The following is a 27,990-nucleotide window of genomic DNA, read 5'->3' as shown; positions in this document are numbered from 1 at the left end:
AAAGATATATTTTTCAGAAAAGCAATTATTATTTACAAGAGGCGGAACATCCTTGCTACTTTGCTAACCCTATCTTAATTTCTTTCCTGAAAAATATGTAGGTTAATATTCCTATGATCACAGATTAGAAACCTGAGAATTAGGTTAAGAGAACTCTTCAGCGTAGGTTATATAGCTAGTGAGTAGCATACTGTGGAAGTGAACCAATCTATTTGTCATCAAAGATTATGCTTTTACATACTATACAACACTACTTTGTTAACCCCTTGTTTCTGTGCTTCTCAGTTTGTTTAATATCTCTTTATTGTTGGGGTAGAGTGCAAAATAGGAATGTGCACAGAGTTCTGTTATCTAAATTTACTGGTTGTGTTCTAGAGAGCTGGTTTAACAGTATTCGGACTTTGTACTATATGTACTATATGTAAAAGCTGCCTGAGATACTATAATTTTATCAAATTTTAAAGACATTTTATAAAGAAAAATATCAACATATTTTATTTTTTTATTAAGTATATGTGGTCAAGAGCATGCCTTCCTGGCATATCTATTTTATCTAGAATTAGTGAGTAGATTGTTTACATTGGACTCATTTTATATTTTTACCTATGTCTACCTTATAACTCTTAATCCAGAATTCTCAGATGCTTTTCCTGCAAAGTCTATATTCCAAAATGTAGACAGAATTAAGGGCCCAGGTGGGATACCTAAAATCATTACATTTTTGTCACATTCTTTCCTATGTAATAGGTAAAACTAATAAAAGGAGGTACTAGTGTAAGATAAGAGCCAGCTGCATTATTTCAACCCAACAATTGAATTCTATCAATCAAGGTTCCGTTTGCTGTCAGAAAAGAAAGCTAGAAGGTTCTGTATGGATGAAAATAGGCTTAGGGTAAATTAAAGTAAAAAGCTTGATCTATAAAAGAAATATACTTATAAAAATTTGGGAATATGAATTAGGAAAAGCAAACACCATTTGATAAGGCCTGTCTAGACATTGGTGCCTTGAATGTGAATATTGAATAATAAAATAGAAATGAATAACATTATGATACAATCAGGTAAATTCATGAAAATATAAATCAACAACAGGGAACAAAAATGCTATGGCACTATCATTTTAAGGGCTGAATACAAATATGGGCTGGATCTTTATTTGGCAAACTCTAATCAGCTGACCACTTCATAATGCCTACAGTGAAAATTACCATTCCTTTTCAGTCTAGTTTTATTGTGAATTTTGGAAACTACCTTCATCATCTTGTATTCTTAATAAAATTCACTTTTTTACTGTTACAAAGTATAACAGGCTCATTATAAAATTTTAGAAAATTTAGGAATGTACAAAAAGACAGTGCATTTTACCAGATAGCAGTTATTCTTAGTGAATCATTTTTAATATTTTGACTCTTGGGACTTTAAACAAGCTGATATCAAGCATTTTCTATTCCAAATGAAACTATAATGAAAAATTAGTTTTTTGTCCATGTACTCATTGTTTCTAGAAAGCTTTTTGTTTATTTGTTTATTTTTAACATAATATGTATATTTAACATAATATATGGCAGAGGGAAATATTAGTGACATTAAAAGGTCAGCCTATTCAAAACCACAAGGTGTGAGAAATTACTAATTTTCATGCCATTTAGTCTGTGTCTTCCACATTACATGAAACTAAGTAAATGGCCAAATTGAAGCTGGGAGGTCTGCACTCATTTCATCACAGCTTGTCCTCTTGGGACTATGTGGTCAATTTGGGGAAAGGCAACGTAATTCAGGGCCCACGCATGTATAGATCTTGGATTCACAATTTGAAAAAATGACAAGAGGTGTTAAAAGGTAACAATGATTCCCCATTTTTCTAAATTCTAAAATTGACCATAGTCATGGTTTTCTTTCATCTAAAAGGATTTATACATGCTTACTTGGGTTTTTGCTGCCAAACCCTGGAGGAGCCCACATCTACTCTAGTGGAAGAAATAGGGACACAGGATCTGTGAGCTTGCATCCACAAAGGAAAAGTGAATTGCCAATAGAAAGTATAACTTTCAATTCGTATAGTGTCTGGTTTGCTTTGAGACATTAATTTTATCTTCACCATTTTGTGTGTGTGTGTGTGTGTGTGTGAAAAACAATGTATTCTATTATCCTTCCCCTCCAAAAATCAAAGCTACTCAAAGCATGGTGCATGAATTATCAGCATGGGCCTCTCCTGGGAGCTTGTTAGAAATGCAGAATCTCAGGCATCATCCGAGATGTTCTGAATCATAACCCACACTACATTTTAACAAGTTCCCTAGATAATTTGCTCTGTACTAAGTTTACCCTACCCTAATAAACCAGGTCTCAAATTGTATTGCCTTCTTGAGAAGATCCTCAGGGATATCCCTGATTGTGTCCAGTGCTCTTATAAATCCTCTTATAGCACTAAGCACTAGCATTATTTGATTGTTTCTCCAGTAGACTATCAGCTGAGGGCGAAACTTGCTTTTGATCATCATGGTGTACCTGGCACAGTGTATTATCAATAGTAGTTAATTAATAATTAAGTTTGCTTGACAATTAATAAAAAATGTCTATATTACTACCATGTATAGTTGATTCCAACTTAAAAAGTAGCTTCCAGTTCAAATTGTTATCATTGTTATTATTATAAACACCAACTCTTTTTTTGAATGGCTAATGAAAGAAAGCATTGTGCTGGAAGTTGATGTTATGCAAGAATATGATAAAATATCACCTTTGTGATTCAGGAGCTTACAATATGGTAGAGTTGTTAGAATTTTCACATGGAAAGACAAATTATAACTCATAGCTTGTATGTATGAAGAGACCAAGGAATGAACAATATCTTCACTGAGAGAACTGATTTTTCTAGGCTCTAAAACAAGCAATGAAATATTTTAGAAATTTAGTTTTTAAAATAATTTTAATATATTTTTTATTTGAGTATAGTCATTAATTGCAGATACACAACATAGTGATTCAGCAACTCTAAACATTATGCTGTGATCACCGCAAGTGCACCTACTGTCTGTCACCATATAATGCTATTATAATATTATTAAGTATATTCCCTATGCTGTGCCTTTTATGCCCCTGACTTATTCATTTCACAACTGGAAGCCAGTATCTCCCACTCCCCTTCACCCATTTTGCCCATTTCCCTATTCCCCTCCTCTCTGGCAACTCTCAGGTTGCTCTCTGTATTTGTAGATCTGATTCTGATTTTGTTTTATTCATTTATTTTTTCAATTTCACATGAGTGAAATCATATGGTCTTTGTCTTTCTCAGCCAGATTTATTTTACTTAATGTAATACCCTCTAGGTCCATTCATATTGTCACAAATGGCAAGATCTTATCCTTTTTATGGCTGCATAATATTCCATTTTGTTTACCTATTCATCCACTGAAAGACATTTTGGTTGTTTCCAAGGTTTTGGCCACTATAAATAATGCTGCTATGAATGTTTATGTACAAGTTGTGTACAAGTTTTTTGGTGTTCTACTCATCTTGGGTATATATATATATATTTATTCCTATATATATGTATATATATAGGAGTAAAATTGCTGGAACATATGGCAACTTGAGTGTAATTTTTTGAGGAAATGCCAAAATGGTTTCCAAAATGGCTGGATCATTTACATTCCCACCAGGAATGTAATGATGGTTCGTTCCCATTTCCCTATATTCTTCCCAACAGTTGTTACTGTCTATTGTTATGGTTATAACCATCCTTATAAGAAGTCTTTTCATTGTGTTTTGATTTGTATAGGCCTGATGAATACAAATGAATATCTATTTATGTATTTATTGGTCATTTGTGTAGCTTCTTTGGAGAAGTGTGGATTCATATCCTTTCCCTGTTTTTATATTGGGTTATTTCTGTTGGTTATTTGAGTTATTTATATTGGGTTATTCAATTTATTATTGAATTATAAAAGTTATTTATAAAATTATAAAAATTATGTGTTATTTATCTCAATACAAATCTCTTACTGGGTTTTATTTGTAATTGTTTCTCCCACTGTGTGGGTCATCTTTTCACTTTCTTAATGGTGTTCTTTGAAGCATACATTTTTTTTTTTTTTTTTTTTTTACATTGAGCACAGTTTATCTGTTTTTTTTTCCTTTGTCACTTGTGCTTTTGATGCTATATCTAGCAAGGCTTTAAAGATTTACTCCTATGTTTTCTTCTAAGAATTTTATCATTTAAGCTTTTACATTTAGACCTATAATCCATTTTAAGCAAATTTTTGTATGAGGTATAAGGCAGGAATCCAACTTCATTTTTTTTTTTCTTGTTGCACATGAATTTCCAGCTAGCTTAGAGACATTTACAGAAGAAAAACAAAACAAAAACAAAGAAAGAAAAAATAACTGTACTTTCCCCATTGAATTTTTTGGAAACTTATTAAAAATCTATTGTTAAAGTGAGTGCTGTGAATTGTAAGACTGATGCATCACAGACCTGTACCTCTGAAACAAATAATACACTATATGTTAAAAAAAAAAGATAGTAGGAAGGGAAAAATGAAGAGGGGGAAATCGGAAGGGGAGACGAACCATGAGAGACTATGGACTCTAAGAAACAAACTGAGGGTTCTAGAGGGGAGGGGGGTGGGGGGATGGGTTAGCCTGGTGATGGGTATTAAAGAGGGCATGTACTGAATGGAGCACTTGGTATTATATGCAAACAATTAATCACGGAACACTACATCAAAAACTAATAATGTAATGTATGGTAATTAACATAACATAATAAAATAAAATTAAAAAAATCTATTGAACATAGCTGTGAGAGTTAAATAAACTCTCAGTTCTGTTCCATTGACCTACATGTCTAATTTCATGCCAGTACCACACTCTCTTGATTATTACAGCTTTGTAGTAAGTTTTGAAATGGGAAAGTGTGAGTTCTCCAACTCTGTCTTCCATTTTGAGGTATTTTTTCCTTGCTAATCTGGGTTTCTTGCTTTTCCATATGAATTTTAGATCATTTTGTCAATTTATGCGGAAAAGGCAAGTTAGATTTTCCTAGGGATTTCTTTGAATCTGTAGATCAATTTGGAAAGTATTGTCATCTTAACATTATTAAGTCTCCTAATCCATAAACATGGAATTCCTTTCCTTTGGTTAAATATTCTTTAATTCAGATCAATGATATTTTGTATTTTTTAGTGTATAAATCTTACACTTCTTTTGTTAAATGAATTCCTAAGCATTTTATTCTGTTTGGTGCTATTTGCTAATTGTTCTTAATTTCACTTTTCACTTTCAGACTGGTCATTCATACTATATGTTTCTATATATATGATATTCTATATAGAATATATTTCTATATATAGAATACATATATATATAAATCTCTCTATATATAGTTCTCTCTCTCTCTCTCTATATATATATGTATAAAACCATTCTTCTGATTGCATGATCTATTGTCATGTTAACCAAATATTCTGTTAGCTCAAATGTATTATGAAGCCCTCCTACTAAATTTTTTTTATTTTGGCTATTTTTATGTTCAAATCAGGATTTTCCATTTGATTTATTGTAATTTTCTTTTTAATAAGGTACTGTCAGGGGGCACCTGGGTGGCTCAGTTGTTAAAGCGTCTGTCTTTGGCTCAAGTCATGATCCTAGAGTCCTGGGATCGAGCCCCGCATCGGGCTCCCTGCTTGGCGGGGAGCCTGCTTTTCCCTCTCCCACTCCCCCTGCTTGTGTTCCATCTCTCTCTGTGTCTCTCTCTGTGAAATAAATAAGTAAAATCTTAAAAAAAATAAAAGAAATGTATAATAAGGTACTGTCAGGGCTGCCTTTACTTTTTTTTTCTTTTCTTTTTTCTTTTTTTTTTTTACTTTTTTTACTGTGGTAACATATACTGGACATCAAATTTACTATTTTAACCATATTTTAGTCTTCAATTCAGTGGCATTAAGTACATTCACATTGTTGTGCAACAATCACTACCACCCATATCCCGAATTTTTCAACTCTCCAAACTTGAAATTCCATACAAATTTAACAGTAAATCACCATCCCTTCCCCCAGCCCCTGGCAAGCATCATCCTACTTTGTCTCTATGAATTTGACTACTCTAGGTACCTCATCTAAGTGGAATCATACAATATTACTCTTTTTGTGACCTGTTTATTACACTGAGCATTATATCTTTGAGGTTTATCCATATTGGAACATGTGCCAGAATTTCCTTCCTTTTTAAAGCTGAATAATATTCCATTTTATGTATATATCACATTTTTTTATCCATTCATCATCATGTAATGGTGATGTACATTTAGTTTGCTTTTATCTTCTGGTTATTTTGAAAGATACTACCATACACATGGGTGTACAAATAAATGTTCAAATCCCTGTTTCCAGTTATTTCGGATATATATCCAGGAATAGAATTGCAGGATTATATGGTAATTCTATGTTTAACGTTCTAAGGAACCACCATACTGTTTTCCATAAGTGACTGTACCATTTTACATTCCTACCAGTAATACACAAGGTTCTAATTTCTCCACATCCTTGATAACACTTGTTATTTTCTGTTAGCTTGTTTTTTTAAAAGATTTTTTTTGTTTATTTGAGAGAGAGCAAGAGAGAGAGAGAGCACACGCAAGGGGAGGAGCAGAGGGAGAGGAAGAAGCAGACTCCCCGCTGAGCACAGAGCCCAACGCAAGGCTCGATCCCAGGACCCTAAGATCATGACCCAAGCCTAAGTCAGACATTTAATAGACTAAGCCACCCGGGTGCTCCTGTTAGCTTATTTTTTTTAATAACAGCCATTTAATGGGTGTGAAGGGTATCTCATTGGGTTTTGGTTTGCGTTTCTCTGATGATTAGTTATTGTCAACATCTTTTCATGTGACTATTGGCCATTTATTTATTTTCTTTGGAGAAATGTCTTTTCAAGTTCTTTACCCATTTTTTAATTGGGGTGTTTGATTTCTGTTGTTGAGCTGTAGAAGTCTTTATAAATTATGGATATTAATCCCTTATCAGGTATATAATTTTAAAGTCTATTTCTATGTATTTTCTCCCATTCCATAGGTTGCCTTTTCACACTGATAGTCTCTTTCGATGTACAAAAGTTTTTAATTTTGATGAAGTCCATTCATCTGTTTTTCCTTTTGACACCTGCGCTATCGCTATCATATTCTCTTCTTTAAGCTTTTGTTTTGTTTAGTTCTTTTAACATATTTACAATAGTTGCTTTGAAATCTTTGTCTGCTTACTTTCACATCTGGGCCCTCTGAAAGGCAATTTCTTTTACTTGTTTTTTTTGTTGTTGTTTTTTGTTTTTTCTCCTTGTGTAGGGGTCACAGGTCCCTGTTTCTTTGCATGTCTCATAATATTTTGGTTGAAAACTGGGAATTTTAGATAATATATTTTAACATCTCAGGAGACTATTCTTCTCTGTCCCTAACTGTAGTGATTGGTGGGGTGTGTTTGTTTTGCATGTTTCATATTTTATTATTACCTTGACTGACTATTTCAGTGAAGCTTATTTCCCACACAGTGTACAGTCTCTGATGTCGCCCCGCATAGGGTATAGACCTGGTCATGTGCACAGTCACCCTGGGATGACAGTGGCTTTCTAAGGGCACTCTTTGATCGTCTATTTACCAGACCTATTAAGCTGGGTGCATCAGTTGGTATCATCAGCAGTTTGCATGCACTAATTTTATTGTTTTGAAAAAAGGCATTTTGGCATAAATCTCTCCACAGTTTTACTCAATAAAATTTTGTCCATTTTTCAGAAGTAGACTTTGAACTTTGTTCCAACTCTAGAAAAGTTCTTCTTCTTAGCCATCCTTTTTCCCCAGTTTTAGCTGACCTGTGTTTTAGTTTGCTGTTCCAATGGAGCCATCATCTTTATCTTAATTAATTACCACCAAAATCTCCATTGTTTTTGACACCACCTTTAGGCTTGAACTTCCCAGTGCACTGTTCCAAATAAAACCAGTCCCCTTGGGAAGAATAACACAGCTCTTTGTTCTTCAAGCCTGCCATTCATCCTGGGCAGAATCACTGCATCGCTCTGGAGCTGAAGATGGGAACACTGCGCCACTTTTCTCAGTTACAGCTCTGCTTTACTAGTGGCTTTCTAGGTGTGGGTGTGGTTGCCTTTGATTTTCTGGGTTTGGGACCTCTGCCTTGTGAGTGATCTGGATGAAAGCAGTTGTAGCCCGGAATTCTTCATCTGTTCACCTTTTGAGTGTGTTACTCCCTTTTTTAATACTCTACCTATTGTTCTCCAGGTAAGAATTAGTCTAATTCAATCTCTTCAGAGAATAAACCTCCAGTGTTCTGCTGCAAGGGTGAGGAAGTTTAGCTTTTCCTTTCAGCCAATCCTGTTTACGTCCCCACCCTATCTTATTTCCACTCCCACTCCTTTTGGGGCTATGAAGTGCCTTCAATTTTTGAGCCTGTCCAGAATTTTGGTGTTGTATACACTTGTGTGTTGGCTCTGTTCCATGTTGTACAACTTGAGTTCAATTCATATCAAAGTTTTTTTTTTCTTAAATAGTGCCCCCTGGAGTTTTGCAGTGCACAATCTATGTGCTTAGAATGCAGCAGCCTTGATCATCATTCTTCTCATCTCCTTCAGTCCTTAACTTAGAAGATTTTACTACCTAAGCCCTATAAAGGGCTAAGTTAGTGAACCCTCATTTATTGCTTCTTTGCTTCTAAAGTTTTGTTGACATCCTTTGTCTGTTTTAGTCTTCTTTCTTATTCTCTTTCTTCTTGTGGGCTTGAGTCTTTCTTATCTTCATTTTATTGAGGATTTTGCAAAGTATAGAGGTGAATAGGAGTGCTTAATTGATGTGTTTAACATAGAGAGAACTTTTTGACCTGATATGTGCCAGGCACTGTGTTGCATTTCCTTTGTTCATTCTCATAGTTGGTAACCTGTGTTCAACATTACCAAAGTTATTGGTGCCTCCTACGGTCTGGGAATAATATAAGGATTTAAGAGGACGATGTTTGTCCTTTACAGGGAAAAAAACCTCTACCTTCACTTTCCAAATAGATTTCGTCACAAGTACTTCTTACCTACTAAATATGCAGAAATTGCTAGAAGTTATGAATTCCCTGTACAAAGGATGTTTCTTTATTCATGCTGCCTCACCTCTTCTAACCCAATTGTTATTACTACCTCCATCTTATTATGTTTGTCTTACATAGGTGTGTAATACACTTATATAATTTATATGTATACTGTCCTTTCACTATATATTCATTTTTTACTCTTCTACCTCTAGACATGAAAAACCCCATTACTAGATATCTGCAATTTCTACTTAGTAATTGTATTTTTCCCTGGGACTTGTGGTAAATTTGCTTAATCTTTTTTGCCTTCAAGCGTAGTTTTCCATGGTTGCAATTAAATATATTGAACCAGGCAAAGACCTGGTATTGGTTAGCTTATTATTAATAAATCTAGCATGCCATCCTTACTGTAAAATCAAATGCAAAACACTAAAACAAGATGTATAAACCACAGAACAGTTTGGCTTCACCAATCCAATACACCTAGAACTCTAAGCTTTCTCTCCCTTCTCTCTCCCTATACCGGTCCAAATCTCACCATTTATATGATACTCTACTAATTATAAAGCATGTTTACACTCACTGTGCCTTTTAATATTCATAAAATCTTATCAAGACATTTTCTAGTTGGGAAGCTAAGGCTCAGAAAGGTTAAGAATCTAGTCAATAGTTAAATACCTGGTAAGAGATACCACAAATAGATATGTTTTCCACCTTTAAGAAGACTAAAGTGCATTTCAAGATAACATGTGTCTCCGATCTCTTTATATAAAGAAAAGATGGAAGTGAAAATTACTGGATTTTATTGGTGGAGATGTAGTTGATGATTTATAATGGCAATAATATAACTGTCAACCTATAATGTATTTACAATATGTCAGACAACTAAGCACTTCTATTCAATCACTGTGTTTAAAACTCACACCATCCCTATGAAGTTAGTGATGTCATTATCCTCATATTGTTCTAAGAAGAAAACTCCACGCAAGCATGTGTTGTTTTATCGTCTCATATCCTCTTATAGATAAAACTGAGGTAAACACTTTTTTGTACAAATGCTGCAGATTATAGGTTAATTATTTAGCAAGATTTGTCAGTGGATATGGAGACCAAGTGTCTTTTCATAACATAAATGAATCACTTCTCATTTGATTGTGTCTTGGCACTAGATTTTAATATTATATACAATAAAAACTTTAAAAGTTTTGCCTATTGAGTTTTAGGATGCTGAATGCCATTTATAGTAAAGAGTTTCAAAAGAAATCAGAACCTAAAGTTGCTAAGTTGTTAGAAATGGTTTTATTTGAAGATCCAAAATAAACAGTTCTTTAGTCTGTGTTAGCCAATGAGTTAGGATAATTGGAACTGCTTTTCTGAGTAAATCCTTGGTTTGCAACGTAGCATAAAATGGGAAATCTCTTAGCATTGGTGCAATACACTCTCAGGTTGTTGTTGTTACTTTGGTTTAACTTTTGCTTATACATTTCAAAGCATAACTCAAAGTTGTATTCCTGGTATAGATGGAGAAATATATGAGAAAACAGCATTAAAAGCAGAACAGTAAAATCCTTTTTCCAGACGGTAAATAAGAGAATAAAAGAATATGTGTGCAGAGAAGACATGCACTCTTAATCTTCCAATGTAGAAGTAATACAGATCATGTCCACACATGTTCTAGTGAGAATTAGTTATAAGGCCCTAACCAGGTGAAAGTAGAGCAAAGGTTACTCTGGCTGGATAACCGCTTCTTAGAAACATCTCAGCAGTATAGAGGGAAGAGTAAAAAAAAAAAAAAATATATATATATATATATATATTTATATTTAAATATATTATGTAAGTTATAATTTATGTATAAATTTTATGTTATATATTAAAATTTATATATAAATTAAAAAATATATTTTTTAAATTAGTTTATTTATTTTAGAGAGAGAGTATGTGAGAGCAAGGGGAGGGGTAAAGGGAGAAAGAATTCCAAGCAGAACCCCATGCCAAGCATGGAGCCCAGTGCCAGGCTTGATCCCATGACCCACCGGAGACCATGACCTGAGCTGAAAGCAAGAGTGCAACGCTCAACTGACTGAGCCACCCAGGCACCCTGTGAAAATATTTATTAAACAGATAGCTATGTTTACCATATAAACTAGATGTGTTTCAGCAGGCAATTGTCTGATTAAATTACTTATTATCTATAAATGGAATAATATGCAACTACCAAAACGGATGTTGAAGGCATATGTACACACACACAAACATCATTAAAAAGAAAAAAAAAGTATAATGTTATAAACCCCAGACTCAATTCACAGAATATTTTCTCAGACCACATGAGAGCCTACAGCTTCCACCTCATAATGGTACATCTAAATTATAGAGAATTTTGCTTTTCCTTGTTGAAAGAGAGTAGATCCTTACGCAATATTAATAAGAAAAATTAAAATTATAAAATAACAGTTTTTTCATGTCCATTTATTAAACAGACAAAACTCAGTAAGAAAACAAACAACCTAATAAAACAAACAACCTAATAAAAAGTGGGTGAAGTTTTGAACAGACACATCACCAAAAATATATGAAAAATACGTGAAAATATATGAAAAATATATAAAAATATATGAAAAGATGTTCAATACCATTAGTCATTAGGAAAAGCAAATTAAAACTACAATAAGGTACCATTCCATACCTAATAAAGTGACTAAAAATTAAAATTAAATTAAAAGCTGATGATAGTTAGTATTGGGCAGAAGGCCAAGCAACTGGATGATTCATATATTGGTAGTGGAAATGCAAAGTGGAAAAGCTACTTGGGAAAACAATTTGATAGTTTCTTATAAAGTAAAACATCATTTTACCATATAAACGCGCAATCTCAGATTTACTCAAATGAAATGATAACCTGTATTTACCTGAATTTACATGTGAATGTTTATAGCAACTTTATTCGACTCTAAAAGTGACTTAAATATCTGTCACTTGTGAAATGGGTAAATAAACTGAGATACATTCATCCAGTGGAATACTATTCAGCAATAAAATGGAGGGAACTACTGATAAGGTAATATGGCTGAGTCTCAAATACATTTTGCTAACTAAAGATGCTACAGGCTGGATGATTCCATTTCTATCACATGCTGGAGAAGGCAGAACTATTGAGATGGAAAAGGACCAGTGATTGCCAAATCTGGCAGTGGGGAAATGAACTGGCTATAGAGGAGCACAGGAAAATATCTTGGATCATGGTCCTGTTCTGTATCTTGATGGTGCTATTGGAAAAACTGCATGTGTTTTTCAAAACTCACAGAACTCTACATAAAAGGAACAAATTTTACTATATGTACATTTATACCATAATAACAAAAATAGAACTAAAAATGATAACTAAAAAAAATTACTTTAATGTTGTATCTTTATATATGACAACACACAAAAATTGAAGCCAGGACTGTGGTTTAGCACTAAGCAAAGAATTCTGAAGAAATCCACATTAGTAGTCATAAGAGGCAACCTAATCTCTGCAAGCCAGCTCACACTGCATTTTAGTAGGCCAAGGAAACAGGGGTGAGAGGATGAATGATGTGACACAAATTATCACCATTCTAAATATGTCAAGCATACGTCCTGCTGACAAGAGGGACTCTCTGGCATGGTAAGTAGCTGCATCAGCTTTTCAATCTCCAAGTATAAAAAGTGAGTGAAATACTTTAATGTGCTACATGAGGAAATGATTTTTTTTTCCTTAGAACTATGATTATAGTTGTTGGTTAAAAGGCATTTTTGTATAAGCCAAATTCAAGGAGTGATTTGATTACTAAAATTGAGAATTAAACATTATCCCATTTTATAAAATAATGTCTCAGCTTATGTATTTAGAAAGTGCCTATATTTTTTGGTATTTCCAAAGAGTTCATAAAAGTTCTAATTTCTTCTCAGGGAGAAACATGTAACCCAGAAGCACATGAATAAAATAGCACAGTTGTGTTCTCAGTGTCCTGCTAAGTCCAATACATCAATGTGAATTGTGATCTGTGTGAATTGTTCAATTATAGGTCATAAAGGCAGCCAGCATAACGCTATGGACTACACCTTGGATTGAACCAATGGCTACACATACAAGACTGCAAACAATAGTTCTCTGGCTTAGGGATATTTATATAAACTAAACTAATCAGGAGAGAAACCTCCTAATAGTAATAACTTGTAATTTTTGGAATCTGGTTATCTGCTTCAAATCGCCTTTTCTACTGTCCTGTTTTTACTCTGAGGCAGGTTAGCAAAATTTATCTCTATGTGTTTCCTAAATTATAAACCTGCAAATTTTGTGGAAATGTGTTCTAAATCCCAATGCTGTTAAAAGAGCATAACAACTCCTTAGGACTATGCAGATTAGCATAAGTATTTGGTAAAAATGTCTTGCTTGATTTATTAATTGGTCCGTGCTTATGTAGCAAATTAAATGTGCATGTACATTGCTTCAGAGAGTAGTATTTATATTTTATAGAAACCAATTAGCCAGTAGAGAAAAAAATCTTCATTTCCTATGGTTAGTATTTCCCTGTTGGAGATTTTTCATTCAGGTCAAGATTTTAGGAGAATTTACCAAAAAATAAAATACCTCCACCAAAAGACATCGAACAATGCACAAGTGATTTGGGGGCAAAACTAGAACTATGTCATGTAACACCCATAATTAAAGGCATGAAGGAGAAAATCATTCTATTATAGAAAAAAAAACATACCTCCAAATTGCTTGAAACTTACATAAATTATGGCAAGAATACCGACAATAGATATAACTTAAATGGTAACAGAATAAAAAATAATAATACAAAGAATGACATGTGTCAGGCACTATTTTAAGAACTTTGCATAACTTACCTCATTTAAGCCTCACAACAACCCTATGAGGTAGCTTCTATTATTTATCCCCATTTTAGAGATAAGGAAAAATAAGTATAGAGAGCTTAAATAATCTGCCCATCACCATAATATTATGTAAAAACTACCCTGGTACCTCAGGGGTTGTATGCAACAAAAATCCAAATTTTCACTCATATCAACATCCAAATGGGTCATCAATGGATGCTTACTATTTCAGGCTTCTTCCAGTTTAGGCCTGTTGGCACAAGGTTCTATGAGTCTTCTGCTGGCTTCTTTGCATCCAGAGGGCTGACAAGTAAGTAAAGAGAGAGTAGGAGGTCATCAGAATGCTTTAGAGCCAAGGTCAGAAAGTGGCACCCACTAATTTTGCATATATTATGTTATCTAGAAACCAGATATATGGCTCCAACCAAATGCAAGTCAACTGGGAAAATTGATCTTTTTACTTGCTCAGGAAGAGGAAACAGGATTGGTGAACATTGGCTATTTTTTGCCACACTCACAAAGCCTGAAATTAGTAACACCAGGGTTGGAGCCTAGGTACTCTAGCTCCAGTGCTTAAGGCCTTAATTATAATACTGTGCTATGACTTAGAAAAAAGAAACAAAGCGGTGAAAGAGATATGAGGTTTCGTATGAAATAATTTTCTATCCTTCTAGAATCCCTGTTGCTATTTATTAGTAATACAAATCTAGAAATATATTTCTTGAATCTATTTCTGAGTTAAAAAATGGCTTAGAAGCTTGGTGCCTCAAAGTTATCCATTACTTGTAAGATGTCCGCTTGCATTTGATAGAGAAGATATATTCACATTTTTATAATCTTTTATACAACTTTGAAAAAAAACATAAAAAAGATTCCTTAAATACCACAGAATGGAGTGGGTCTGTGTTAGGAGAGTCCCCATCAGTTGAATTAGATTTGATTCCTGAAATAATAGCTCCTCTCCTTTTGTTAAAAAAAGACACTTTTATAATAATGCTGAGAAATACAGATCAAATACCATATTACATATCTGGATTCAGGGGCCCCTGGGTGGCTCAGGTGGTTAGGTGTCTGCCTTTGGCTCAGGTCATGATCCCAGGGTCCTAGGATGAGCCCCAGCTCCCGGCTCAGCAGGGAGCCTGCTTCTCCCTCTCCTGCTCTGCCTGCTTGTGTTTTCTCTCTCTCCCTCTCTCATTCTGTCAAATAAATAAAATTGAAAAAAAAAAAAATATCTGGATTCAAGCTTGCGTATTTCATTACCTTAGATGCTAGTGGTCTTCCTACTTCAACCTAAGATCCAAACCAATGATAATGTTACATGAACCAATGAGCATGCTTCATGTAAAGCACTCTATGAAGACCGATAATTGAAGTACAAAATTTCTGTTCTATCCAAATAAGCTTTCTAACAAAATTAATCTGATGCATTTTTAATTATCTACATAAGCATTATAGTGTTGCATGTAATTAAGCATAAATGGTAAGCAGCTCAAATAGATAACATTACAGTAATTAGTATTGCTTTCCCAGAGTTAAGTCAAATTTTAAATTTTCTTTTTCATGTTGTTAGTTCTTCAAAATTCTTCATGATCTGTTAGAAGAATCACTAGTTACCATTGCACCTGATATCATGCTTTCAATCTCTTTGCACATACACACGAGTTCTCATTCGATGAATCACAAGCTGAGTTGCCCTTGTCTCTTTTGCTATTTTCAACCACTAGACCCCACCTAACACTCTAAACCATGTGTGAGGTCCAGTCTTTCATACCCAGTTTTTCCCCATTTTCTCTTATTTTTCCTTAATTCTCCCCAACACTATCCCCATGTTGGTAACTATTCTTAGCAGGCATATTCCAGATATTTCAAGACTGGAGAGAGCAGAAAGATGAAACCAATGGTCTGTGGATTTTGTACTTTGAATTGAGAGGGAGAACAAGGAATTGGGCTGTAGAAATTAAATGGAAAGAAAAAATAATACATTTAAGGTACTGAGCTAACATGCCTGCCTTAAGGTACAGATTCAATAAATTAGGTCAAACCCCTACCTTTATTCTCTTTATCTCATAATATATTTAATTCTTTTCTATGAGAAACCTTTCCTATTTCCTCTTTCTGTCCCAACCCCTTACTACTACCTTTACCTCTATCCTCTCTGTTCCACTGAAACCTTTTTTAAGGGTCTTAATTGATCCTATTATAAAATGCAATGAATTTTTTAGGTTTCATCCAGAAATATTTCCTAAGGATTTAACATTTATTGCTCTAGTTACTTCCATGAACTCTTCTTCCTCCTTACATTTTGTGAAGCTTTTCAGCTTCTCCCATCTATATATTTGATTATTTCTCAGTTTTCTTTGTTGATGGTTCTTCTGCTTGCCTTTCACATATAAAAGTTCTTTGGGGTTTATTTGTATTATAAATATTCCTTATAAGGAATGATTCTTTCCTTTTCAGGCTTTACTTACCTACTTTACATCTGTGGCTTCCAAAGCTACATCTCCAGTCCAGACTTCTCTTCTTAGAAAGACTCCAATTCTCAACTCTCCTGGCCATTCTTGTTTACATTTGAAACTAAACTGTCAAAGGCAAACTTAGTATTTTCCCCCAAACTTCTAGTCCTCCTGTTATTCTTAATTCATTTTCTTGGTACTATTAACTCACTGTCATTATGCTTTCACCAAGTGTTTGGCCATCCATTCATCTAAATCTTCATACTTGTGCCTTTGCCATGTCTAGTCTTTTAGATAGCTTTTCTTCCTTACGATATTTCACTCATCTTTCTCCCTGCTATTAGGTACTAACTCTTTGGTCCTCAATTACTAGCAATGACTCTCATTATCAAAACAGAAAAGTCTACTTAATCAAAGAATTAATCTGCCTTGATTTGGCCCCAAACAATTCCAGCCCCATTTCCTGCCACATCAAACACTGTGGTTTAGCCACACGCAGTTATTTATCATTGTCTGTATTTCTTGTATGCTTTCCTGTCTTTTAATTTATTTTCTCATATTGTCTTCTTTATCTGGAATGCATTCTCATAAATTTTGTCTACCGAACTCTTCTTATCTTTTAAATTTCAGCTTAAATTAAACTTTTTTCACAACTGTTTTCCATATTATCTATGCTCTTTTTCAGTCTCTGGAGGATTCCTTCTCTTTCCAGCTCATGTCACTTGTATTTTTATTTAGCATATGAATTTCTCTACTTTGAATTATGACCGTTGTTTACATTGTTATCCTTCCCACCTAACCCCACCTACTTCCACACTCATGTTGTTATTTCCTTAATTTGTCTAAAGTAATTTTGCATGTGTAGAACCCCAGCAGAGTGCTTAGCATTGACTAGGTGCTCAATCAAAATTGAACTAAAGTAGCATATATATTCAAGGCACTTTTGGACTGATTCCATCATAATCAAACAAGATTTGACAACTCAATTACCTAATTTGAAGATGTAAATGAACTATCTTTAGGACCTACTTTAATTTAATGGACTAGAAATGACACCTGAGAGTGTTAATCCTCATCCTAGAGTTAAGGTATTTCATTGATTCATTCATCCTATAAAAATTATAAAACACCTGATCTATAGCACACTACTAAACCTAGAATGAAAAATAAAAATAAAATACACTATGTTTCTAACCATCACCATATTGTACATTGGGAATTAGAGGCATTATTAAAAACATAGGCTCTGTAGGCAGACTGACCTTGTTTTGAATGGCAACTCTGTCATATATTTTTGCTATATAATCTTGGGATAATTATTAACCATCAGTTCCCTCATCTGTAAAATGTAAATTACAATAATATCTGCAAGTTTGACTGTTATGGGGTTTCAAAGAGATTGCATATTTAAAGAACTTGATATATGTTAGGTATATAATTTGTAGCTATAGATACTAGTGAGGGAAACTAAAATGTAAATAACTACCATAAAGCAAAACAAAAATGCCCTAATTTCCAAGGAACCATTTAGTCTGTATTTTTTATTAATAATGTATTTTTACAGACCAAGTTACTGGTCTTTGTACATTACATAAATATTAACATTGTATTAGCATATCATTAATGATGAGCCAAAATTCAAGCCCACAAATCAGATATAGTTGATCAGATATTGGTTGAATCTATGTCAAAGAAACAGAAATTTTTCTGGGTATTTCAAGGAGAAAGAAATCTAATATAAAGTATTGATTATAATAAGAGCAGTGAAATTAGTTTACGAGAGCACACCTAGCTTTCAAGTTATGGTACTAGTAGTTATGTTCCAGTGAAGGGGACGCCATGATACTTGATGAATACACCAGTAACAAATTGATAGACAGGAGACAAAGACCATCATTTCTGCCTTGAGGCACTCCAACCTTACGTCGTTGACTAGAATGGAAAGAACCCTGCAAAGGGGACTGTGAAAAAGGGAACCTCAAGAGTGTAGACCTCTGAAAGCAACGACATGAATGTGTATCAGAAAGTAGTTAACTGTCAGGGGCGCCTGGGTGGCTCAGTCGTTAAGCATCTGCCTTCGGCTCAGGTCATGGTCCCAGGGTCCTGGGATCGAGCCCCGCATCGGGCTCCCTGCTCTGCGGGAAGCCTGCTTCTCCCTCCCCCCCCCCCCCCCGTTTGTGTTCCCTCTCTCTCTGTCAAATAAATAAAATCTTAAAAAAAAAAAAAAGAAAAAAAAAAGAAACTAGTTAACTGTCAAATACTGCTGATAAGTCAAGTAAGATGAGGACTGAGAAAAGGTCATTGCACTTATCAACGCCAAGGTCATTGAAAACATTTATGTAAGCAGTTTCTGTGGAGCAGTGGAAGTGAAAGCTCGATGCAGTGGGTTTAATATAGAAACAGAGGAGAAGAACAAGGGTATGGATTATTTTTGTAAGTTTTGTTATTCAGAGGAACAGAGAAATTGGGCAAAGGTGACAAGTAGAGGAAATGAGGTCGGGTTTTTGCTTTTAAGTTGGGGAAAAGTTAAGAGCATGTTTGATGCTGAAAAAGAGCTAATACAGGGGTCAGAAAACTTTCTGTAGGGGCTCTAGTAAATACTTCAGGCCTTGGGGCTTATAGGTCTCTGAGGCATGAGTCGCCTATGCTTTTGTAGTGTAAAAGCAGCCATGGGCAATATGTAAACAAATGGGCATGGCTGTGTTCCAAAAATTTTTAATTGTCAAAAAGAGATGGGTTCTTGGGCGCCTGGGTGGCTCAGTTGGTTAAGCGACTGCCTTCAGCTCAGGTCATGATCCCAGGGTCCTGGGATCGAGTCTCGCATCGGGCTCCTGCTCTGTGGGGAGTCTGCTTCTCCCTCTCCCACTCCCCCTGCTTGTGTTCCCTCTCTCTCTGTGTCTCTCTCTGTCAAATAAATAAATAAAATCTTAAAAAAAAGAAGAAAAAGAGATGGGTTCTTGTTTGATCTAGTATCAATTATTTTAAAAAAATGATAATGAGAGGAAGCAAAGAAGAGCTGAGGTGATATCCTTGAATAGGTGAGAGGGCATAGGATTCCTGCACAGGGATTGGAGTTAAGCTTTGATTATGAATACAACCAAGTTTGAAAAGCAAGGACAAGCATAGGCAGTGGTAGGTAAATGTGAAGCATAAATCTGTGGAAAATCTCTTTTATTGCTTCATTTATCTCAGGAAAAGTAGGAAGCAAGATCATAATATGTGAGAGACCATTAGGAAAAAGATTTGGGGTTTTAAGAAGGGAAGATGCATGAAATAATTGCATGAAAGAGTTGAAAAATAATTGGGCTAAGAACATACTTTAGATAGTAAACTAGCAAATTTTCAATTTGGAATGTTCTAGCTGTTCTTTTCCACTTTGAACCATTCATATACTTTTATGATATTTTTTTTTTTTCTGAAGCATCAGCTAAACTTGTAGCATTATCAACATATTTTGAATCATTTGACCTTAATCTTCAAAGATCTTACTTTTCTCCCCAGGGGAAAAAAGAGATTGCTGCAATCCATTAATACCTCTATTTTCAGACAGCAAAATCAGTCACACATTTTATCCATATATTTTTCTAGTTTAGCAAATCTTATTCTTTTTAGAAATTATTTGTGCAATGAATATGTTTCTGTCACTTCATCTCTGTTTCATGCATTTATCATATTGAATTCTAATCTACTCTGAGGGTTTGCTAACTTTTGCTTCAATGATGTATTTGCTCTGAAAGAGTTCAGATATAATGAAATATATTATGTCCAGTATTTGTCTAATAGTTTGTCACCAATGAAGGATAAATTATTGAAATGGAATATATTCACATTGATTGCTACGAAGGTTACACATGGATTATAAATCAAAACAAGTCCTTAAAAGATAGAAAATCAATTAATGTGTCAGGTAAGAAATGCATAAATGTTGAAATCAACCACTGAGTTGACATTTTTCCTCTTGAAATAATTTAATTTACCAGAATTTGAAAAGATTTGTGACTGAACATACATAATAAGCTAGAAGTGAAAGACCGAACATCTGAAATTTTGTTAACAATACTTCAAACAAATACAAGCCAACATATTTTAGAGGAAATAGTTGTTTGTTTTCTCAACCAATCACAGAAATTTTCAAGGAGACCAATCAGATCTATATTCTTGTGGTTATGCCCTGAGTAAATATTAACAATATTTAAATTTAAATAGGACGCATGTGTGCACAGTTATCTTGACTAGTGTCTTTGTTTTTCTTCTCCAGAACTATTACCTAATTGCCAGCAGTTGAATTGTCAGTATAGATGTGCAATGGTCAGAAATAGTACAAGATGTTACTGTGAGGATGGATTTGAAGTAAAAGAAGATGGAAAAAGTTGTAGAGGTAAGTATGACATATGATTCTATTCATTTTTTTTTACAAAAGCTTAGTTAACAAATTAATCAAGTATCTTTGAGCGCCTACCATGTGCTTCACATAGTGTTTATGCTAACATATTTTTGTTTCTTGAGATTTAAAAGATGATATTACTACATAAGTCATACACATAAACATAAGAGATATGCATTTTTACCAATCAGTTTTCAATTCAGATTTCAATAATGTCAAATATGGGAAATGTCAACAGTGGGAAGCAGTTTGGGTTAACAATGAAATCACTGGATTTAACGGTTTTAACTTCCTAGATGTTTTCTACCAGTTATACAGCTGCAGGGTAATAGACATTTGTTATTAACTAAGTTGGGTTAATAATATGCAATGTTCTTTACAATTTTTCCATTTTTTGCATTGGTAATTCTGGCAGTTGGCATTTTGCCAACAGCAATAATGAACATAAACATATTTATCTGTATTTTTAATGTCTTAATTCTTGCTTTTGTGAATGTTCCACAGCACATGTTTACTCTCTGAAATGACTCCACTCTGCCATACTGAACAATTCTAGGTTACTTCTTCATTCTATTAACTTCTGTTATATATATATGTTAGTGTATGTATATAAATCTGATATATCCTTACATCATTTTATATAGCATTTAGAATCTATATATAGAAAGCATAAAATATAGAATCTATATATAAAATCAAAGAATATCTGCATTGCTAGAGCCACTAATAAACAGACTATTTTACAAAAAAAAAAAAAAATTGGTACTTTGCCAATTGCTTTAAACCTTTGCTTTAATATTATCACTTTTACCTAGAAACAGAATCTTAAAGTTGAAAGAGTCCTCGGAGAGAATATTGTTCAAAATTCTAGTGACAGAAGTGAGAGAAGCGAGACCCTGAGAAATTAAGTCATTTACTTAAGTCCTACACATCTTCTTAGCAATAGAATTGGGACTAAAGCTCAGGTCTGCAGAGTCCACTTATTCTTGTCTTGGAGAGGTTCACTGCTTTTTAATGTACATCTGGGGCTTGAATTTTTCATTTGTTATTTGTTTGTTTTCTGCATAATACAAATATTATAGGAACGTTTATTATTAAATGTTAGTTATACTCGGAGACTATTTAATCTGACAATAGGTGGACGAAACTGGTATACTTATTTGACTCACACCAACTTTAAACCAACATTTAAAAATCAGAACATTGCACACAAAAGTTCAGACTATCTGAAAAAAAATCAGAAGATCTGGCAACATTAGACACCTTATAAGCACAAAAGTCAGCCGTATATGAATAGTACTTCTGCATGCATGCACACATGCATGCGATTTCCAGTTCAAAACAGCTCTTTCCATTCACACAGGGGAGGTTAATATACCTATACAGCATCTTTACCCTTTTGCTACAACTGAGTCCTATAGGAGTCAGGATTTTCAGCTCCTTTTGCATGGATCTCTTTCTCCTCAACCTCCTAATTGGATCCATAAAAATAACCATAATCAATATCTTTTTTTGAACATTAATAAGGAATTACACATCAGTCAGTATGGAAGGTCACAACTGAAAGAGGAGCTCTTTTTACTTTCTCTGAGCCCCTGGATGGCCATATATGAGCATCATTTATGCTTTCCTGAAGCCATATATCCAGGGTATTTTCTGTCCTCAGAGCGAGAAAGAAGGCAGCATTATAAGTAATGACATGCCTATTCCTTTGCGGCCAATTTTGTGGAGTTACATGAATGTCATAGCAGTGCATTCTGGCTAAAAAGAACAACAACAACAAAAAATCATTACTCATATTGCTCTCCTGGACAGCATAATCATGTCAGAAAAGCTAAAATAAGAATCAATAAAATTAAGGTTGAAAAAAATCTGTGAAAATGGAGAAGAATCATTTCTGCCACTAGGGGCTGGATTTTACCGAATATAAGATTTAATTTCTTTCATTATCACTGTAAACTTAGCTTCAAAAACTATTCTTTTTATTCCCAAAGCAACTTACTTCAAACAAACCATCCACGAATGCAAGCTGTTATATGAAGCCAAAGAAATCTGAGAAAAGTGTAAATTAATGCCATACAAATGCAAAGTTTCCCAATTTAAATGGCCCCTTAACTACTCAGGAATATTTTTGCTTTTCCTTAGTAAACTCTTTTCTTAGCGTGGTGTTCAGAGAGTGGGCTGAGAGTTCCCACCCTTTAATCATGCCTTTGGTCTTTCTGGTGAGGAGCCTCTCCATCCTGACATTATCTAGTGGCCCCACCCTGAGTCACCTCATGGGCATAGACTAAGGTATATTCCAAAACGACTCATAAATAACAAAAGACACTTTTATTGCTCAGAAAATTGCAAGGGCTTTAGGAACTCTGTGCCAGAAACTAAGGATAAAGACCAAATACATATTTTTATTATAGCACTTATTCTTATTTTAGTATAGCACCATTCATTTCCATCTATCCAGTCTTCACATGTTGTCTCTTCTGGTTCTTAAACATTTCAGTCCATTCTCTCTTCTCCATCTGCACTACCACTGACTTAGTTCAAAATATGATGGCATTAAAATACAATTTCTCTTGTGAAATTAGCACATAACTAATTTTCCAGGATCTCTTCTCTACTTTCACCAATCTATTTTTGTGTTTGTGTTTATTTAGGTTTAAAATATAAAGTTGATTATATAGCTCATCTAATTAATGTTTTCCCAATGCCTATGTATAATATACAACCCTTTACTTTAGCATACAAATTACTTCATTATCTGGCCCCATACTACTTTCCCAGTGCCATCTTTTATCTTTCCCCCTTATCTGCCCTTATTCCACTTGACCCCTTATACTTCTTTGAAATCCCTACTATGTCATCCCAATATCATTTCACATGCTATTTTAACTGGAATGCCCCTTTCCATCTTATCCCTTCTTATTGAATCTGAGAAAATCCAAACCATCCTTTAAATCCAAGTCAGTATGCAGCCTTCACTTAATATTCTCCCTCTGATTCCAAGCAGGTTCACTTCTCTGTGTTTCTGTCATAACCAGAGTATGCCTCTATTATAAGGAAATGCATAGAATTAAATTTATATTTCACTAGACTTGTTTCACTTAGAGGTAGGAACCATGTGTTATAAATGTTTTTCTTTCTTCAGGGATTAATATAGTACATGGTACACAGGACAGACTGAATATACATTTGTCCAAGTTAGTAGCTGACGTATTTTTTTTATTTGTCTGGTTGGTTAAAAATCATTAAGTACTTGCTATTTATAGAGATTTGAACAAGACGCAGGAGGAAGGAGAGGGAGGATGTAAGGAATAGAAGTAGGACCATAGATATTAAAATAAAATTTAATAGGAAATATTTCTTTTTGACTAGTGCTTAATAGTTTTTGATCTAGTGAAGATGGTTTGCGTAGCTGGGCTCAGAACTCTTTATCTGTTCATTGAAAACCATGTTACCAGACTAATTCTTTGTTAAAATAGTGAAAAAGTCATAAACACTAGAACCATTCAACAAATATTCTTTGGAGTATATTTTACATCTTTGCAGAAATATCCAAGGACTTCTAGCCTTAATATTATCTTTTAAAATCAAAGATTAGATACTAAGTTCTATCTTTTATCTCTGTTAACTATTAAAGCAACGTTGAATATTAACCTTCACTTAGTGTGGTTTTAAAAAGACTTACTGCACTTGGTTCTTCCTTTCTAAAATAATTATCTATTTCCAAAATTTGAAAAAAAAAAAAAGTTTTCTTCTAGGAGAAAAAAAAATGCCCAGCAATAAATTCTGCTTAGAAACGATGCCCATTTTCCTTGTAGATCAAGATGAATGTGCTATTTATGGTGCATGCAGCCAGACCTGCATAAATACATATGGATCCTATGCCTGCAGTTGTGTGGAGGGCTACATAATGCAGCCAGACAACAGATCTTGCAAAGCCAAAAATGGTAAGTTATCATTTTTTTTTTGTCCTTTTAGAATTTCTTATTTCCTTTTTGCAGTCCCTTTTCACTAGAAATATAGTTGAGTACCATGGACTTGGAAGAAATAGATTTTTCCTTCATTTTAATTCACTGATCCATACCTAAAAATCCAGAGCAGTTATTTCAGTTGTCACTGATCATTACAAAACTACTTCCATTACAGGAAGTTTCTAGTTTTGGAAAACCTGTCCAAAAGAAATGGATTAATTGATTTGAATTTCCCATCTCTCTCTGGATGATGCAATAGATTCCTAACTGGTTTCTTTGAGCTCCTGCTTTCCCACCAAAATTCATACTCAGCATAATAAAGTTACCTGCTAAAATGTAAACCAAATCATATCATTCTTTTGCTTAAAATCTCCCAGTTACTTTCACTCATCTTAAGAATAAAATCCAAACATCTCACAACACATGTAAGGACCTAAAGCTGTGGTATCATTTACCTTTCTGATCTCACTTCCTGCTACTCTCTGTTCACCACTTACCAGCCATACTGGTTTCCATTGCTCTTATCTTGATGTCTTTCCTCTTGCTGTTTTATTTGCCTACAGTGCTTTTCCCTGTGATATTCACATTCTTATCATTCAAGTCTTAGCTAAATTGGCAACATTCAGAATGATCTTTGCTGACCATTCTGCTTAATGGTGTCTCCATCGCTATCTTATTTCCCAATTTTATTTATTTATGAATTCCTACTCAATCACTATATGATTTCCACTTTTGTTTTCTTTATATCCCTACCTTTTAAAATGAACTCATTATGTATTTGCTTATCATCTGATTTCTCCAGAATGATGGAATTGTTATGAGAGTATGGAACTTGTCAGTTTTGTTTATTGTTATTTACTGAGATCTGATCATAGCCTGGAACACGTAGCTACTCGATGAATATTTGTGGAAGCAAGAAAAGCAGGAGGGAAGGAAGGGAACAAGGGAAGAAAATAAAAGAAGGAATGAACTTCTCTTTCGGGTTAAAATTACTAAAATGAACGTTCCACTTTTAAGTGTTTGAATTTCATGTCTCAACCCTGTCTTCCTTTTACCTTGTCCCTGCAAATAAAGCCTATAGTTTCTACACAGCATTCAGCCTACAGTAAACACTCAGTAAGTATTGATGGTTTGCTAATGAAATAGCCTTGAGATGTGCTAGTAACAATAGGATAAACCTAATTTTTTTGTGCGTTGAATTAAGAATAATGCAAAGAGATGTTGTACGTGCTATTCCATCTAGTTTCTTCTGACTTTTCTCAAATCTGGTTTCATTTTATGGATTTTCAAATTATGCTGTTTTGGTAAATTAATTGAACGTCCCCCACCCCCTTTTATTAGCGATTAGAAAATTAGGCATGGGATGGGATTCTCTTTTTTGAAGCCAGATTGAGCAAAGCATTGGATTTGCTCAGCAAGCTGCCACAGCTATCTCCCTTTACAACATAACCTCATGCTACACTTTCAACAATTTCCCCGAGATAGTGTGTTTAATTATTTACAAAACATATTTGTATACCAAATTAAAAAGAAACTCTTCTGCATCTTAGTTTATATCTTTGTATTACTGACTCAGTATATGAAGCCCTACTTATGTTTCAGGGGCAATCTGTGAGAAAATTTAAGTCAAATTGTATGTTCTTTTTCCCTACCACTGAGAGTTCTGATTTAAAATATTGATGGGCTAAAGAAGTAGAAGGCTTGTTCTTTGCTGTTTCTATTGATCCACACAATATCGCTGTGGCTATATAGGGAGGGTATAATGTGATAAACCCTATACAGAGGCACTTCCTCTCTTTCTACACAGAGAAGGTATCTGCCAATAACAGAGTGTAACCAGAGAGGGATGGTACATGATAATGTAATGCATGTAATGCTGAACCAAGGAGATTTGATGACTCTAGAACTGATAACAGAACATATAAAAGCCTCTACCTGTTGGTGGTTGGCTTGATGACAGTATTGGCCTACAGAGTTTAAAAAATACAGGTTTTATGGGAATGTTCCTGGGGTTTGTGGTTTTAGAAAAATGAGCTGCTGGTAATGCAGTAAATGGCACAAGTCTAAAACATATACTGACTAGTTCTAAGGGTCACTTGGATATTTGAACCAATGTATTTGTACAAATTCACAAGGAAAGCTATCAGTTTTGTTTTAGCTGTCTCAAATTGATAACAAATGAACCAGAGGATATTTTGGCTTCAGTTATATGTAAAATTTTATTTAATGCATCAGCCTTACATTTTTGTGGAGATTTTATCATACTGTAGTGTTGCCATAACTGATGGGTGCTAGAAAAATGTTTTAAATTAAACTACATTTGTCTTAAGGCTTTGCCATTCCCCTTTTCCATTACCTGGCTGCTTAGATTGGCCCCACTTTTTTCTTCCTCTATAATCCTATCCTACTGGCCTCTAGAAACTAACTTTTTCTTCAAGTCAAGCCAGAGTTCCAGGCATCTCAGAAGTTGGGAGTGTAGGAAACTATGGGAGATTAGAATGGCTAGCTCAGAGCAGTGGATGTGTGTAAAAGATCTATAGGCTTTAAAAAAAAAAAGAAAAAAAAAAAAAGGAACAAAAGAAAGAAAGAAATATCAAACCCAAAGGATACAATGGGAAGCTAGTACTAGACTCAAGAGGAGAGTTCTGCAAAGGTCTTACTAGATGATAGATGGGAAAATAAAAAGGGTCTTAGGAGAAGTTGCCTTGTATGTGAAGGCAGAGAGAGGCAGAGTCAATTGGCTAGGAAGCTGCTTATAAATTTCAACACAGAATAATATCGTAGTTACTCCCCAACTGTTCACCCTAGAACTCGCCTGTGGGATCAGTGTAACAATGGATAGTAATTAGGTAAATTAATCTAAGTTAAATGATTATCCCTCCTTTGTAACATAATGTCTAAATCCAAATAAAATTCACAAGCCTTAAGAGTACCTTTAAGAAATAACTCTAATAAGGGGGTGGATTTTAGACCCTGTGGCAGATGAGGAAAGAAATTAATGTAAGGCAGGAGGCCTTTTCATTCCTGTTAATTCATGCAATGCAGACAAATTCTTTTCTTTTCCACCCTTTGTAAGATTGACCTGACTACTGAAATGTAGAATCAATCATTCAGGGTTGGGAGGAACTCAAAGGTAATCTAGTCCAACTATCCATTTGATATCAAAATAAATAATTGCCAAATGGAAGAAAATTTAAAATGTACATTTAAAAATAATTTTAAATAGTACTTGGTAGTA

The 27,990-nt window shown here is 34.3% G+C and overlaps 1 protein-coding gene across 1 annotated transcript in view; it reads left to right on the top strand.

Annotated features, from left to right (window-relative positions):
- The window catches only part of LRP1B (LDL receptor related protein 1B), a 1,839,752-nt gene that overhangs the window by 843,097 nt on the left and 968,665 nt on the right, over positions 1-27,990 (top strand). The window contains exons 4-5 of the mRNA XM_045868938.3: positions 20,656-20,775; positions 24,600-24,728. Of these exons, the coding sequence (XP_045724894.2) occupies positions 20,656-20,775; positions 24,600-24,728 (249 nt within the window). The remainder of the gene's footprint in view (positions 1-20,655; positions 20,776-24,599; positions 24,729-27,990) is intronic.

The sequence above is a fragment of the Mirounga angustirostris genome, unplaced genomic scaffold (genome assembly GCF_029215605.1).
Source record: "Mirounga angustirostris isolate CCGP_5_RB_7025 unplaced genomic scaffold, mMirAng1.0.hap1 SCAF_3, whole genome shotgun sequence".
Taxonomy (NCBI): domain Eukaryota; kingdom Metazoa; phylum Chordata; class Mammalia; order Carnivora; family Phocidae; genus Mirounga; species Mirounga angustirostris.
This window is presented reverse-complemented; position numbering and strand designations above follow the sequence as displayed.